Below are 18,331 nucleotides of genomic sequence, written 5' to 3' on the forward strand. Positions count from 1 at the left end.
CAGACTCTCTGTGACTTAGTTGGCAAAACAGTCAAGTGATCAAGTACCACTCCAGAGAACTGAGCACATATTCCAGCTGACAGCTTTGTTGTGTGAAAATTAACTTTATGCATTTTGAGCATCATAACAGGATATTTCAAGGCGATTTAATTGATGAAAGGGCTTTGCAGAATGCAGTGGTGAATAGGAAACTAACAAGTGAATCTTTGTTGACAAACCCAGCAGATACTGAACTACTAAAAATGAAAAACAACACCTTCAGATCCATTCTCTCACAAGGTTAACTGACCAAATTATCTACGAAAGGTCAAAATTCTAAACACAGATAGAGTTTCATCAGGAAATCCTGAATGAGATTTGGGAATATAATGAACAAACTTGGTTGGAACTCCTTCAACAAGATAAAAACAATGACTGCAGATGCTGGAAAGCAAATACTGGATTAGTGGTGCTGGAAGAGCACAGCAGTTCAGGCAGTATCCAACGAGCAGCGGAATCGACTGAAGGGCTTTTGCCCGAAATGTCGATTTCGCTGCTCGTTGGATGCTGCCTGAACTGCTGTGCTCTTCCAGCATCACTAATCCAGTATATGGAACTCCTTCAAGTGCATTACTAACCAGTCTCTACTTGGGGAGTCTGCCCTCACCCGCGCCATTCACACCCTCCCTCCATCAAACCAGCAGTGTGTTGGCCAGTTCAAGTAAAACCGGACAGATCACCAATCATCTTAGAACATAGAACATAGAACATTACAGCGCAGTACAGGCCCTTCGGCCCTCGATGTTGCGCCGATCAAAGCACACCTAACCTACACTCAGCCACTATTCTCCATATACCTATCCAATGCCCGCTTAAATACCCATAAAGAGGGAGAGTCCACTACTGCTACTGGCAGGGCATTCCATGAACTTACGACTCGCTGAGTGAAGAACCTACCCCTAACATCAGTCCTATATCTACCCCCCCTTAATTTAAAGCTATGCCCCCTTGTAATAGCTGACTCCATACGTGGAAAAAGGTTCTCACTGTCAACCCTATCTAACCCCCTAATCATCTTGTACACCTCTATCAAGTCACCCCTAAACCTTCTTTTCTCCAATGAAAACAACCCCAAGTGCCTCAGCCTTTCCTCATATGATCTTCCTACCATACCAGGCAACATCCTGGTAAACTTCCTCTGCACCCGTTCCAGTGCCTCCACATCCTTCCTATAGTATGGCGACCAAAACTGCACACAATATTCCAGATGCGGCCGCACCAGAGTCTTATACAACTGCAGCATGACCTCAGGACTCCGGAACTCAATTCCTCTACCAATAAAAGCCAGTACGCCATATGCCTTCTTCACTGCACTATTTACCTGGGTGGCAACTTTCAGAGATCTGTGTACATGGACACCAAGATCCCTCTGCTCTTCCACACTACCAAGTAGTCTACCATTAGCCCAGTAATCCATCTTTTTGTTACTCTTACCAAAGTGAATCACCTCACACTTAGCGACATTGAACTCCATTTGCCACCTTTCTGCCCAGCTCTGCAGCTTCTCTATATCCCGCTGTAACCTGCCACATCCTTCCTCACTGTCTACAACTCCTCCGACTTTCGTATCATCTGCAAACTTGCTCACCCAACCTTCTAACCCTTCCTCCAGGTCATTTATAAAAATGACAAACAGCAATGGTCCCAAAACAGATCCTTGCGGAACACCGCTAGTGACGGCACTCCAAGATGAACCTTTGCCATCAACTACTACCCTCTGTCTTCTTCCAGCCAGCCAATTCCTAATCCAAACCTCCAACTCACCCTCAATGCCATATCTCTGTATTTTCTGCAGTAGCCTACCATGGGGGACCTTATCAAACGCCTTACTAAAATCCATATATACCACATCTACCGCTTTCCCCTCATCTACCTCCTTAGTCACCTTCTCAAAGAATTCAATAAGGTTTGTGAGGCACGACCTGCCCTTCACAAAACCATGCTGACTATCCTTGATCACATTATTCTTATCCAGATGTGCATAAATCCTATCCCTTACAATTCTCTCTAAGACTTTGCCCACAACAGAAGTGAGACTCACTGGCCTATAGTTACTAGGATTATCCCTACTCCCCTTCTTGAACAAGGGGACCACATTCGCTATCCTCCAGTCCTCTGGCACTACTCCTGTAGACAAAGAGGACACAAAAATCAAGGCCAATGGCTCTGCAATCTCCTCCTCTTTTCCATTGTCTATCAATTGCAATGCACATCCTTCCATGTGCAGATCTGGATCCTGAAGTTGATTGGAGTGCTCACAGTAAACTATTCGAATGAATGGTTCCATGTTGAGTAGCATCACCAGAAATGCTAGGTCAATATAATCAACAAATTCAAATTGCAGAAACTCCAATGCAAAGCTGTGTAGCTCCTAAACTCTGTCAAAAACGTCTTGATTTGATTCATAAAGTATCACCCTTACCTGAGTGTGTGTCATCATCTTTGTTTGTAAACCCTTGTAGCTGTTAATCCTTTGTTAATTTCAATACGATATCCAAGTTTCCTGCACAGGTTTGAGGTTACTTCTGGCATTATGGTTTGCTCACTTGTGAGAGCACTGAGGTGGACCAATTCTTTATCTGATCGCATCCTGACTCCACCCCCGATCTCTAGCTCACTAGACAGTCCATTGTTATCAACAGAAATAACAAAACACTGTTAGAACTTCTGCCTGAGGCCCAGGCATTTTGAAAGAAGTTTCAAACAAATTATCACTTCTCATTCACTTCAAATGCAACAGGAATAGCTTTTCTTAAACTTCTTAACCACGCAGAAAGGTGAAAACACTACAAACCATAGTGCAAGGACAAAGCCCTGCCACAAAAACCCTCATCGTCCTTGCTCAAAAAACAAAAAAAGTAACACACAGGCTGCAACCATCCAGTAAAATACAGGGGCAAAAAAAACAAGTTCCCCAATGAGAACTAAAATATAACAGTATTCATGTCTGTGTGACCAGCCAGCTTACGAATCCGTTATCAAATACAACAGTAACACACTGGCTGTGACCAGCCAACCTGCAGTCAGTTCCCTGAACTCAGGAGTTTCTAAATCGCCTGATGATACTTCTCTATTAATCAGAAACCCCCAGAATACTGCCAAATAGCAATCATGCTAATGTCTCATTTATTTATTTATTTATTTACTATTTTATTAAAACATTACAAAACAGTTTACAAAAAGGAAAACTTAACATTTACAGCCGTACACAACAGCAATTTTACAAGGGAGAGGAGCAGCAAAGCCAGGCCCCAAACCCTTCCGTTCAACCAGTTTACAGAGAGATGAGGACAAACCTCAAATCCCAGTTCCACATATGAAAAGACAGTGACAATGACATTTGTACATGAGACAATATTGTTACAAACAAAAGTGCAGACAATACCGACCCAGCAAGCCCCTGTCCCTCCCACCTTCCGGCCACTCTAAGGCAGCCCGCCCCTACACACCTTCCGGCTCTCAGTCCATCCCATGCCCCTTCCAGTTCTCGATCCGCCCTGACACACCTTTTGACCACCTCTAGGACAGCCCGCCCCGGTACCTGCCCGCAGTGACAGCGGTCAGGACAGCCTATCCACCTTCCACAGCTTCACTGACCATCCTCAGCCTGTGTGTTACTCTTTTTCTCTTTTTACTTTTTGAGAAAAGGACAATGTTAATTTTGTGGTAGGGTTTAGCCCTTGGACTCTAGGACAGCCCCCCCCGGTACCTGCCCGGGGTGACAGCACTGAGGACGGCTACCTGCCTTCTGGCTCTCAGTCTGCCCCTACGTACCATTGGGCTCTCACCCACCCCGATGCGCCATCCGGCCAGTGGGCTATCCTGGCACACCTTACGGCCACCTCTAGGACAGCCTGTCCCCTCCCCTGGGACGACAACATGCAGGGCAGCCCAAAAGCCTTCCAGATCTCACCCTGCCCCTATGCGCCTTCTGGCTCTCGGCTGCTCTGACACACCTTTCGACCACCTCTAGGACAGCCCGTCCCGATTACCCCTTCTCGGGACAACAGCGCTCGGAACGGCCGACCCACCATCTGGCTCTCAGAGTGACTGGCAACAGGATGGCCTACCCACCCTCTGGCTTTCGGGGTGACAGCTTTCAGGATGACCCATGAGCCTCCTAGCTCACAGTAAGCCCTGTCAAACCCAGGAACACACAAGACAGTGCAAGTGATAGACCCAACAAACAACACAATACAGTTAATTACCAAAGAAAAAGAGTCCTTTCTGGTACACAGTCCAAATAGAGTCTTCAAAATGTAGAGTCCACTCCAGTTTAAGGTGCATGGTCCAAAATGGAGTCCATTCTGTGGGATGTGGGGGAAATAATGTTACTTCTGCAATTCCATTTTACAAAGTAAATGAGGTCACACCAGTGTGTAATTGTTTTAGCCAAGAGCTGAGTCAACAAGAATGGAAACGATGTGGAGGAAATATATAATTGTTTTTATATTAGCTAAAATTGTATGTCAGAATGAGATGTGCCAGCAAAACAATGGTAGACATTACGGGCAAATAGATAAGATGTTGTGAGGGGATGAAGTTAAGCTAGATACGCCTGTACAAACAGTAGGTATAAACATCTGCTTCCCACTTTTGCAAAAACACAGGAACAAACCCCAATTAAAAGGGACATAGGGATCAGAACGGCCTTGGGAAAGGCACAGATGAAGGGGATAGATAATGATGAAGAAAGAATATGCCTAACAATGACCTACAGCAGGATGAGGTCAAACAGCCTTGTGAGGCCAGAAATAAGCATTTTGTCACAGACAAGGCCGGATAAGGCAAGAGATAAACAGGGGTAATGGGGGCCGGTCTTAGGGAAGTGGACGATGTAAGCAGGGGAGGAGCAATGTAAAACAAAAGACATCAAATCATATAAATATTATGTATGAATTGAACTTGGTGTGTGTATGTCCTCTACCTTATCGGCACTGGACATCTCACCCACTTGCAAGTGTAAAATAAAGGACACTGCTGATTCAGATTTTGTCTCGGACTGCGATTATTGAAGTGTGTGAGCTTTGTTTCTCACAATTGGGGGCTGTCTGTGATTTTCTTCCATCACCGGGGGGAGTGGCTGGCCTTGGACACTGGGAAGACGCGTCCCGTTCCCCATTGAGGAGCGTTCTCGTGTCCTGGTTTGGTCTGCTCCCTTGGGCGACTGGTACGAATCCCACAAGAGAGACATCTGAATCAGACAGGGATAGGCGTTCGATAGAAAATACGGCGACAAGGGGCCAGGCAACTCTGTGCACAGACCAAGATAAGAAACCTGACTTTTAAGTATTGCCTTGGTGGCCGGGACAAGGGGTATTTACTCGTTGAGGGACTGGCGAGGGCCCCGGGAAATGGGGGGGTAGGCCGAGTAGCTGTCACGGAGTAAAGGAAGAAGAAAAAGTCCCTGGTAACATTCCTCCTGAAAGTCCGTTGGGGAGGATGTTGCGGGAATGGACAAGCAATACTTGTACAAGGGCAAAGGATAAAACGAAAATGATGAAATATTGTTGTTTAGCATGGACCAAAGACCCAATCCTTCGTCCGGCTGTCTTCTGGCCAAAGTATGGTTCGGACGAGGATTGGGTCTGTCAGTATTTAGGTAAAAACAATGACTGCAGATGCTGAAAATCAAATACTGGATTAGTGGTGCTGGAAGAGCACAGCAGTTCAGGCAGCATCCAACGAGCAGCGAAATCAACGTTTCGGGCAAAAGCCATTCATCAGGGCTTTATTCCTGATGAAGGGCTTTTGCCCGAAACGTTGATTTCGCTGCTCTTTGGATGCTGCCTGAACTGCTGTGCTCTTCCAGCACCACTAATCCAGTATCTGTCAGTATTTAGGTTTGTATGTGAATAAAAAACAACCTTTTAGTCAAGAGGAGGTGGACTATGCATCCTGTTGGAAGGGCAGTTTGGGAATGACGGTAGTAAAGACAAAGGATTCTCCCTCTGTCCCACCTCGTCCCTGGGATCCTCTTGGCTGTTTGCCCCCCGGTACCATAAAATCAGGTTAGGTGAAAATGAGGGAGGAGGCGAGACAGACAGACAGGGACAGGAAACAGATGATTCACGAGAGGAGGATGAAGGGGCAGTGGACGTGGATGTTGTTGTTCCTGACCCTCCATCCTCAGTAAAAGAAAGCACAGCCAAAGTAGGTATAGAGGAGGGCTCCGGAGGATCTAAATCAAAGCCTAAGGGGGGGAAAACAAAAAAAAAGGGAAGAACGTAACGACATATCCCCTTCGGGAGGTACCAACAGGGGACAAAGAGATTGGGTTTGTAAGTGCCCCCCTCAGCAGTGGGGAGGTCAGAACATTTAAAGAAGAAATGAAGGTCCTGGTTGAGGATCCGGTAGGGTTGTCTGAACAAACTGATCAATTTTTGGGGCCCAGTCTGTATACCTGGGCTGAGTTAATGTCTATTTTGAATATACTATTTACTGGGGAAGAAAGGGGACTTATACGGGGAGCAGCCATTAAAATATGGGACAGGGAACATCCGATTGGAGATGGGGATGCTGGACAGGGAGAGGTGAAGTTTCCCCTCAGAGGCCCCCAGTGGGAAAATCCAAATCCGGAGCATAGAGAAGAAATGAGGGAATTGAAAGACCTGATTCTAAAAGGAATAAGAGAAGCAGTTCCGAAGTCACAGAATTTGACTAAAGCCTTTGAAGTTAGACAGGAGAAAGATGAGACTCCCTCAGCTTTCTTGCAAAGATTAAGAGACTCAATGCGGAAATATTCTGGAATGAACCCTGAGACCCAGTGGCACAGGGTCTTTTGAAAGTACATTTTGTGACAAAGGCATGGCCAGACATACAGAGAAAGATACAGAAGATAGAAGGGTGGAGTGAAAAGCCATTAGATGACTTGTTAAGAGAGGCACAGAAAGTGAGAGGATGAGAGACAGAAACAGAAGGTGAAAATGATGGTAGCTACGGTTGATGAGGTAGTTAAGAAAAGAATGGAACCAATAGAGAGCAATTGGAGCGGTGGGTGGCAGCAGGTCGGACAGAGAGGAAGGGGGAAAGGGAGAGGGAGAGGGAGAGGACAAGGGGGAGTATTTGATAGAGGGTTCGAGCGACAGGGGCAGAGCTGGAGGTCTCCACAGGCAGGATGCTATTATTGCGAAAAGAAAGGGCACTTTAAGCGGGAATGTCCGGCTCTGAAAAGGGAAGAGAGGGCAATTCCGCTTATGAATTTTGATGAAGAATAGGGATGTCAGGGGTTCCTGCCCTCGGGGGCCCACCAGGAACCCTTGATAAACCTGAAGGTGGGACCCTATAGGGAAGAGGTAGTCTTCCTAGGAGATATGGGGGCAGCACGGTCATCGCTGAATTTTAAACCAAAGAAAGTAGAAATGTCGACATGGTCAATTACTGTTTCAGGGGTTAAAGGGGAGGGATTTACTGTTCCAGTATTTGAACCTATGATGATAGAAGGTCCTAAGGATAGGGTCACAGGGGAATTGTTGTATATCCCTGAGATAGGAAGTAACTTATTAGGGAGAGATTTAATTATCCTCTTAGGACTGGGGATTGGAATTCAGGAAAAAGAATTAGTTGTCCAAATGGCAATGTTGACAGAGGATGTGGAGAGAGAGATAGACCCTATTGTATGGGCTAGAGAAGGGAATCGTGGAAAACTACAGATCCTCCCCTTGAAATAAATTAAAAAGGAAAGGGGACGTTGTCTGTGAGCGACAATATCCCATTTCCATAGAAGGTAAACGAGGACTGCAGCCAGTAATTGGAGGATTGATTCGAGATGGACTGTTGGAGCCATGTATGTCTCCTTATAATACCCCAATTCTACCAGTGTGGAAATCCGATGGAACTTATCGATTGGTGCAGGATTTGAGAACATTAAATCGAATAGTACAGATCAGGCACCCAGTGGTGCCAAACCCCTATACCTTATTAAGTGAGATCCCTCATGACCACAAATGGTTTAGTGTGATAGATTTAAAGGATGCCTTTTGGGCTTGTCCCTTGGTGGAGGAAAGTAGGAATTTGTTTACCTTTGAGTGGGAAGACCCCAAGACAGGACAGAAACAGCAATACCAGTGGACTGTGCTTCCCCAGGGGTTTACGGAATCCCCGGATTTATTTGGACAGATGTGAGAACAAATATTGGAGAAATTTAGCAGCCCCAAGGGGACTACCCTGTTGCAGTATGTAGACAACCTCTTAGTAACAGGAAAAAGAAGACAAAGAGTAGTAGAAGCCACTAACAAATTATTGAATTTCCTGGGCCAGCAGGGACTGAGGGTATCTAAAAACAAACCACAATATGTGGAGCAAGAAGTGAAATACTTGGGACATTTAGATAGTGAGGGAAAGCGAAAGATAAGCCCGGAGCGGATAGAGGGAATAGTGGGGATGCCGCTGCCCAGCACTAAACGGGAGTTACGCAAATTTTTGGGTCTAACGGGTTATTGCAGATTGTGGATTGATTCCTATGGACAGAAGACTAAGAAATTATATCTCAAACTATTAGAGGGGGAACCAAAATGTCTAAGTTGGGATGATGAGGAAAAAGAACTCGTTGAGAAACTCAAAAGAGATCTGATCCATGCCCCCGTGTTAGCCTTACCTTCTCTCGATAAACCTTTCCACCTCTTTGCTACCGTGGATAAGGGAGCGGCTTTGGGAGTATTGACCCAGAGGTGGGGAGGAATGAGACAGCCAGTAGCATATCTTTCGAAGCTACTGGATCTAGTATCCCGGGGATGGCCTGAGTGTGTGCAGACTGTGGCTGCCACTGCACTGTTGGTGGAGGCTTACATTTGGGGGAGCCCTAATAGTAAGCACTCCACACCAAGTGAGAACAATCCTCAACCAAAAAGCTGGGCGATGGTTGACAGACTCGCGGATTCGGAAATATGAGGCAATATTAATAGAAAAGGATGATCTAGTGTTGGTCACTGACAATTGTTTAAATCCAGCTGCCTTTCTTTGGAAAGGGGAAGAAGACTCTCCTCAGAATCCAGGGCACGATTGCCTTGACATTATACAATATCAAACTAAGGTCCGCATGGACCTGAAAGATGTTCCATTTCATGCAGGGGCTAGACTTTTTATAGATGGATCATCCCGGGTGACTGAAGGGAAAAGGCATAATGGGTATGCAGTCGTAGACGGGACAAACAGTAGTGTGGTGGAGGCAGGACGGTTGCCAAATGGGTGGTCAGCTCAGACTTGTGAACTCTATGCATTGGAAAGAGCCCTTAGGGCATTAGAGAATAAAGAGGGAACAGTATACACTGACTCTAAATATGCATTTGGTGTTGTGCACACTTTCGGTAAGATATGGCAGGAACGAGGGCTGATCAATAGCCAGGGGAAAGAATTAGTACATGAAGAATTGATTAAACAGGTCTTGGAGTCCCTATTACTTCCCCGAGAAATAGCAGTAGTGCATGTAAATGGTCATCAGAAAGGAAATGAACTAGAAGTTAGGGGAAATAGATTAGCCGATGAAGTGGCTAAGGAAGCAGCCCTGAACCCACAAGAAGTGGTGATTCATTCCCTAATACCTACTGTCCCAGGTCCTAGGGAAGCTCCGATATTTACTGAAAGCAAAGAAAATGAATTGAGGGATTTTGGGGCTGTAAAAACAGCAGACGAGCATTGGAGGTTACCTGATGGAAGGGAAATGTTAAACAAAATGATGATGCGAGGGATTATGGCTGTCCTACATCAAGGCAGCCATTGGGGAGTACAAGCAATGTGTGATTTAGTTCTTAGGGAATATGGATGTAAAGGAATATATACAATTGCTAAACAAATATGTGAGGGATGTATCATATGCAGAAAGGTAAATAAGAAAGTCTTGAGAAAACAGACCCCGGGAGGAACAGACCCAGCACTGAGACCTTTCCAGAGTATACAAGTAGATTATACTGAACTCCCCAGGGTAGGCAGACTAAAATATATGTTCAAAGTTTGGGAGAAGATTTGTAGCTCGGGTGCTCGTTGTTGTGGTTCTGTTCGCCGAGCTGGGAATTTGTCTTGCAAACGTTTCGTCCCCTGTCTAGGTGACATCCTCAGTGCTTGGGAGCCTCCTGTGAAGCGCATCTGTGCTGTTTCCTCCGGCATTTATAGTGGCCTGTCTCTGCCGCTTCCGGTTGTCAGTTCGAGCTGTCCGCTGTAGTGGCTGGTATATTGGGTCCAGGTCGATGTGCTTATTGATTGAATCTGTGGATGAGTGCCATGCCTCTAGGAATTCCCTGGCTGTTCTCTGTTTGGCTTGCCCTATAATGGTAGTGTTGTCCCAGTCGAATTCATGTTGCTTGTCGTCTGTGTGTGTGGCTACTAAGGATAGCTGGTCGTATCGTTTCGTGGCTAGTTGGTGTTCGTGTATACGGATCGTTAACTGCCTTCCTGTTTGTCCGATGTAGTGTTTTGTGCAGTCCTTGCATGGGATTTTGTACACTACATTAGTTTTGATCATGTTGGGTATCGGGTCCTTCGTTCTGGTGAGTTGTTGTCTGAGAGTGGCTGTTGGTTTGTGTGCTGTTATGAGTCCTAGTGGTCGTAGTAGTCTGGCTGTCAGTTCAGAAATGCTCCTGATGTATGGTAGTGTGGCTAGTCCTTTGGGTTGCAGCATGTCCTCGTTCCGTTGTCTCTCCCTTCGGCATTTGTTGATGAAATTGCAAGGGTATCCGTTTTTGGCGAATACTTTGTATAGGTGTTCCTCTTCCTCTTTTTGTAGTTCTGGTGTGCTGCAGTGTGTTGTGGCCCTTTTGAATAGTGTCCTGATGCAACTTCGTTTGTGTGTGTTGGGGTGGTTGCTTTCATAGTTTAGGACTTGGTCTGTGTGTGTGGCTTTCCTGTAAACCTTTGTGGTGAATTCTCCGTTCGGTGTTCTCTGTACCACCACGTCTAGGAATGGGAGTTGGTTGTCCTTTTCTTCCTCTCTAGTGAATCAGATTCCTGTGAGTGTGGCGTTGATGATCTGGTGTGTGTTCTCTATTTCTGAGTTTTTAATTATTACAAAGGTGTCATCCACGTATCTGACCCAGACTTTGGGTTGAATTTGTCATCCACGCTCAGACAACAACTCACCAGAACAAAGGACCCGATACCCAACATGATCAAAACTAATGTAGTGTACAAAGTCCCATGTAAGGACTGCACAAAACACTACATCGGACAAACAGGAAGACAGTTAACGATCCGTATACACGAATACCAACTAGCCACGAAACGACACGACCAGCTATCCTTAGTAGCCACACACACAGACGACAAGCAACATGAATTCGACTGGGACAACACTACCATTATAGGGCAAGCCAAACAGAGAACAGCCAGGGAATTCCTAGAGGCATGGCACTCATCCACAGACTCTATCAACAAACACATCGACCTGGACCCAATATACCGGCCACTACAGCGGACAGCTCGAACTGACAACCGGAAGCGGCAGAGACAGGCCACTATAAATGCCGGAGGAAACAGCACAGAAGCGCTTCACAGGAGGCTCCCAAGCACTGAGGATGTCACCTAGACAGGGGACGAAACATTTGCAAGACAAATTCCCAGCTCGGGGAACAGAACCACAACAATAAAATATATGCTGGTCATAGTAGATCATCTATCTGGTTGGGTTGAGGCATACCCCCTAGCTACTGCCACTGCGAGTGGAGTGTCTAAAACAATATTGGAGCACATAATTCCCCAATATGGGATCGTGAACCATATTGATTCCGACCAAGGAACTCACTTTACCTCTAAAGTGTTACAGGGGGTAATGAAAGGGTTGGGAATTTCCTGGGAGTTCCATACTCTGTGGCACCCGCCAGCATCGGGAAGGGTTGAGAGAATGAACCAAACACTCAAACGACAGCTCTCTAAATTGATAATAGAAACCAGACTCCCTTGGACCAAATGTTTACCTATAGCTCTCTTGCGAGTACGAACAGCCCCAAGGAAAGACTTGGGACTATCCCCCTATGAAATCTTATTTGGATTACCTTATTTGGGAACGAATGGAGAATTGCCAAGTCCCGAAACTAAAGATTTGTTTTTAAAGAAGTACATACTGGGCTTGTCCTCCTCTTTGTCTTTCCTCAGGGAACAGGGTTTATTGGCACAGACTCCACCCCTTGAATTCACCGTTCATCCCATCCAGCCGGGCGATTGTATCTTAGTGAAATCATGGACAGAGACTAAATTACAGCCAGACTGGCAAGGGCCGTACCAGGCTCTTTTGACGACCGAAACGGCAATAAGGACGACGGAGAAAGGCTGGACTCACTACACTCGGATCAAAGGGTCAGTGGACCCTCCCGTGGAGGAAGAAGTCTGGACAGCCGAACCAACGCAAGATCCGCTGAAACACAGACTAAAGAGACTTTGAGTAACTAATTATACAGTGGCGACGCGAGCGTGGGATTATTTCTGTAAGATTGTATATTAAGTCTTTTTGTGCTTCAGCATGATGTTTAGAATACTGGGAATTCTTAGAGTTATGATGCTAGCTCTCTTAGTATTGGGATTTCATCAAATATCATTTTCATATGTATTATTAACGGTTCCTGAATCCGATAACCCACAAGTAATAGACACTGATGTAAGCAGCTCAGTAAATTGTGGAGATGTAGATAATCAGAGACAGTACCGCAGCTCTGAGATACATCTTAAGTCCTATGGGGATGGCCTTGGGGACGGTACTTGGTATAATGGTCTTGTCACAGTACACCGGGCCCCCTTCCGACCAGCTCGCGATTGTCCCGATAAAAAGTGTAACCCAATATACCTAACAATAAGGAAAACCACATGGCACGAAACAATCCTGGGTGGGGGCACCTATGAGATACAATTAAATGAAACATTTGGGATAGAAATGAAAGCAAATGGGAAGGATTTCTTGGGCTATTGTTTTCGAATTAGTGTAGGACAGGGAAAATGGGTAGGACTACTGGGTAATAAGATACAATCTTTCACCCCTCCCGATGATTCTAAAGTAGTAAAATTTATAGAGGTAAAGGACTTGAAACAGGCCATTGAAATAGAAACTGGGTACGGGGATGCAAATGCCTGGGTTGAATGGGTAAAGTATACTGTGAGATGTCTGAACAAGAATAATTGCTATGCATGTGCCTCCGGTCGGCCAGTGGCCCAGGTGGTTCCCTTTCTGCTCGGGTGGAAGCGAGACAGGAAGGGCATGAAATGTATGATAGCCCTGTATCAGGATGAGACTGCATGGAATGATAGGAATTGTACCTCCCGATCTTTGATGTTCCCTCCCTTGGAGAAGAAAGATGCAAAAGATCCCCCCCTGTTTTCCGTTGCAGTTGGAAATCACACATCGTATGTGCGTAGACGAGGTACAAGTCGGTCGAAAGATTTGGGGGAGCTGAAACTATGTACAGAGATTAAGAATGTCACCGAAACAGAGAAGGGAGGGAACTACTCAGCATTAAAGGTTCCCCGAGCGGATCTGTGGTGGGACTGTGGGGGCAAAATATTGAGACCCACCCTACCTCCGGATTGGAGAGGGATATGTGCAATTGTACAATTGGCAATTCCATTTACCCTGGCATTTGAGAAGGAAAAGATAGTAGGGAAAAAGGGAAGGGGTAAGAGATTACTGTTAGACACTTCTTTCGATGACAGGATTTATCTCGATTCGGTAGGAGTCCCTAGGGGAGTACCGGATGAATTCAAGGCTCGTAACCAGATTGCAGCAGGCTTTGAGTCAGCTCTCTTTTGGTGGGTAATAATTAATAAAAATGTAGATTGGATAAATTACATTTTCTATAATCAACAGCGATTTATAAATTATACAAGAGATGCGGTTAAAGGAATATCAGAACAGCTTGATGCGACAAGTAGAATGGCATGGGAAAACAGAATGGCCCTTGGTATGATTCTAGCGGGAAAAGGGTGTGTGTGTGTGATGTTAGGAGGAAGTTGTTGCACCTTTATTCCAAATAACACTGCACCTGATGGTTCAATTACTCGGGCCTTAAGGGGATTGACTACCTTAGCAGAGGAACTGGCTGAGAATTCAGGAGTAAATACATCTCTCACAGGATGGCTTGAATCATGGTTTGGAAAATGGAAGGGGGTGGTGGTTTCTATCCTTACTTCCCTGATAGTAGTAGTCGGGGTATTAGTGGCCATTGGCTGTTGTATCATACCCTGTATACGAGGGCTCACTCAAAGACTGATTGAAACAGCCTTGATGAAACAGATGCCCCTAAAAGGGAATCAGGCTGAAGGACTTTATCGACTAAATAATGAGGAGATGAGTGAGACCAAGATGGATGAAATCTCCGGAATGATGCTTGCGAATTTCGGGGGTGATGCTTAAAAGCAAAATATTTGCACAAGATAACAAATGGTAATTAAAGAAAGAGGGGGAATTGTGGGATGTGGGGGAAATAATGTTACTTCTGCAATTCCATTTTACAAAGTAAATGAGCTCACACCAGTGTGTAAGTGTTTTAGCCACAAGCTGAGTCAACAAGAATGGAAACAATGTGGAGGAAATATATAATTATTTTTATATTAGCTAAAATTGTATGTCAGAATGAGATGTGCCAGCAAAACGATGGTAGACATTACGGGCAAATAGATAAGATGTTGTGAGGGGATGAAGTTAAGCTAGATACGCCTGTACAAACAGTAGGTATAAACATCTGCTTCCCACTTTTCCAAAAACACAGGAACAAACCCCAATTAAAAGGGTCATAGGGATCAGAACGGCCTCGGGAAAGGCACAGATGAAGGGGGTAGATAATGATGAAGAAAGAATATGCCTAACAATGACCTACAGCAGGATGAGGTCAAACAGCCTTGTGAGGCCAGGAATAAGCATTTTGTCACAGACAAGGCCGGATAAGGCAAGAGATAAACAGGGGTAATGGGGGCCGGTCTTAGGGAAGTGGACGATGTAAGCAGGGGAGGAGCAATGTAAAACAAAAGACATCAAATCATATAAATATTATGTATGAATTGAACTTGGTGTGTGTATGTCCTCTACCTTATAGGCACTGGACATCTCACCCACTTGCAAGTGTAAAATAAAGGACACTGATGATTCAGATTTTGTCTCGGACTGCAATTATTGAAGTGTGTGAGCTTTGTTTCTCACAATTCCAAACTGCAGAGTCCACTCCTGAAGGCAGCAAATGCACACCCCACAGCACACAGGTGTTCAGTCTCCATGGAGTCCTGGCCCAGCCTGGGAAAACCAGGCCCACTCACAGGAACACAGTACATTGTACAGGTGCAGTTAACTCACAGGGGTTTGATCCACTCCTGAAGGCAAGGTCTTCACCCAAACCTCCAGGATACAGCAAGTGCTCACCTCCCAGCACACACACAGTTGTTCAACCTTCAGAGGCCCAGTCCCAGGGCTAGGCCTCCCCACAGGATCAGCTCCTCTGGTAAAATGTATGTCTTCCACAAGGGCTCAGTCCAAACACCAAAAGCAGTGAAGACACATACAAAAAAACAAAGAAAACTAGAGTCCAAGGGCTAGCCCTAACACAAAATTAACATTGTCCTTTTCTCAAAAAGTAAAAAGAGAAAAAGAGTAACACACAGACTGCAACCATCCAGTAAAATACAGGGGCAAAACAAAAACAAGTTCCCCAATGAGAACTAAAATATAACAGTATTCACTGTCTGTGTGACCAGCCAGCTTAGGAATCCGTTATCAAATACAACAGTAACACACTGGCTGTGACCAGCCAACCCGCAGTCAGTTCCCTGAACTCAGGAGTTTCTAAATCGCCTGATGATACTTCTTTATTAATCAGAAACCCCCAGAATACTGGCAAATAGCAATCATGCTAATGTCACATTTATATCTGTCAGCCAAGGTTCCCTGATAGGTCTCATTGTCAATGAGATCCACCTCGCCCTGGTTCTCATCATGACAGTCTTGTAGTCTTCCTCTTGCAAGATGACCACAATATTCTAGTGTTTCAAATTCAGATTGAAAGAGTGAAAAGAAAGTTGCTTACGTGAGTTTCAGTTTTAGGCAAAGTAATTCTACAGGCCTGAGGAAGGAGGTGGCCTGAGTGGACTGGGCAAAAATCTATGTTCTATAAAAGAGTAGGAGAGTGGAGGAACAATGGCAAATGCTTCATGAAATATTTGATGCATCTCAATCAAAGTATATTCCTGAAAGGAAGAGGAATTGTAAAAAGGTGAAAAATCATCCATGACTTAACAAAGAAGTCAAGGTTAACATAAAGGCAAAAACCAGGGCATTTCACATTGCAAAAGTTAGTAACACTTTGGAGGTTCAGGAGAACTTTAAACATTAGCAAAGGGTTACGAAAAACAAAATCAAAGAGCTAAGGTGAACTTCAAAAGGAATATAGCAGGAAATATAAGCACAGATATGATAAACTTCTATAAATATATAATGAGGAAGAGAATAGTGAAAGTAAATGTCGGTCCTTTATCGGTTGAAAATGGTGAGATAATAATTGAAAACGCAGAAACACTAAACCAATATTTTGTATCTGTTTCACAGTGGAAAATAATGATTTATTTCCAAATACTGCAGTTACTGCAGAGGAACTCGATGAAATAATATAACTAGGGAGAAGGTATTAAGTAAACTGAAGAGATTAAAGGCAGACAAGTCTCCGAGGCCTCACGGCCTGCAGCCTAGGGTATTAAAATTGGTGGCAGCAGAGCTTGTGGATGCGTTAGTCAAGATTTTCCAACATTTCCTGGATTCTGGAAAGGTATCAGGTGATTGCAAACATCCTGATGTGACACCTTATTCTACAAAGCAAAAAGTGGGAATATACAGACCACTTAGTTTGACCTCTGTAGTAGGGATGTTGCAGGGGTCAAATCATAAAGGAGGAAATAACTGAACACCAGTGTCAGTACAATTTCATGAAGGGCAAGTCATGATTGACAAACTTGCTGGAATTCTTGGAGAATGTAACCAGCAAGGTAGATGATGGAGATCTGGTGGATGTGGTATATCTCAAGTTCCAGAAGGCATTTGACAAGGTGCCGCATAAAAGACTGATCCAGAAGGTTAGATACCAGGGTGTTAAGAGTAGAACATTTCCTTGGATAAAGGATTGGCTAACCAGTAGAAACCAGAGTGTCAGGATAAATGGATCCTGCTTTGGATGGTGAACTGGAACTAGTGGGTTCTGTTCTCAGATCTCAACTATTTACCATGTATATAAATAATCTGCAAGCAGGCTCAGACTAACACAACAAAGCTCACAGACAATACCAAAATAGGTGGGCATGCAGGCAGTGATGAGTAGATGAAGAGTTTGCTGATGGATATTGATTAGCTCAGAGAATGGGCCACAATCTGGCAGATGAAGTTTAATGTGAAGAGGTACGAGATGGTTTATTTTGACTGGAAAAACGGAAAGGGCAAATTATTATTTGAAATTTGTAGAGAACTGGATTGGATGATATGGCTGCCAACCAAAATATCGGACCAACTGGGTGGGTACATGCCCTTCTCAAATCTTGATCTTTTGACCTGAAGAGCAATCAATCATATTTTAAATGATGAGGCACTGGCGCATTGCTCAAACAATGTTAATGGATTTATTATGGATAGAATCAGATCAGGGAGCACATGTTGCAGGGAAACTGATCAAGGAGGTTTGCAAACGGCTGAGCATGAAGCAAACATTCCACATTCTGTATCATCCACAGAGTTCAGGCATGGGTGAATGAATGAACCAGTCCTTAAGGAGGTTTTAGCTAAAGCCATTCAGCACACTAAACTAACTGGTGAAAAATGTGTTGCTGGAAAAGCGCAGCAGGTCAGGCAGCATCCAAGGAGCAGGAGAATCGACATTTTGGGCATAAGCCCTTCTTCAGGAATTCTGATGAAGGGCTTAAGCACGAAATGTTGATTCTCCTGCTCCTTGGATGCTGCCTGATCTGCTGTGCTTTTCCAGCAACACATTCTTCAGCTCTGATCTCCGGCATCTGCAGTCCTCACTTTCTCCTACTAAACTAACTGGTATCATGTACAGTGAGGAAGGCCATCAGAAAGTGCAGCAGGACCTTGATCAGCTGGGGAAGTAAGCCGAGATAAATGGCAAATGGAGTTTAATACAGATAAGTGTGAGGCTTGCATTTTAAAAAGTCAAACCAAGATAGAAATTTCATGGTGAATGATAGGGCCTTAAGGAGGGTAGTGGAACAGAGGGACCTTGGAGTTCAGGTGCACGGTTCTCTGAAAGTGCAGTCACCGGTGGACAAAGCAGCGAAGAAGACTTTTGGCACACAGGCCTTCATCAGTCAGGGCACTGAGTGTAGAAGTTGG

The 18,331-nt window shown here is 44.8% G+C and overlaps 1 protein-coding gene across 2 annotated transcripts in view; it reads left to right on the forward strand.

The window, feature by feature from the left end:
- LOC140455412 (uncharacterized) overlaps positions 1–15,098 on the forward strand; it is a 33,085-nt gene extending 17,987 nt beyond the window's left edge. For both annotated transcript variants that reach the window (XM_072550256.1, XM_072550265.1), the window contains exon 3: positions 12,121–15,098. In XM_072550256.1, coding sequence (XP_072406357.1) covers positions 12,485–14,365 — 1,881 coding nt within the window. In that variant the 5' untranslated portion in view covers positions 12,121–12,484 and the 3' untranslated portion in view covers positions 14,366–15,098. The remainder of the gene's footprint in view (positions 1–12,120) is intronic.
- The last annotated feature ends 3,233 nt before the right edge of the window (positions 15,099–18,331 follow it).

The sequence above is a fragment of the Chiloscyllium punctatum genome, chromosome 3 (genome assembly GCF_047496795.1).
Source record: "Chiloscyllium punctatum isolate Juve2018m chromosome 3, sChiPun1.3, whole genome shotgun sequence".
Lineage (NCBI taxonomy): Eukaryota > Metazoa > Chordata > Chondrichthyes > Orectolobiformes > Hemiscylliidae > Chiloscyllium > Chiloscyllium punctatum.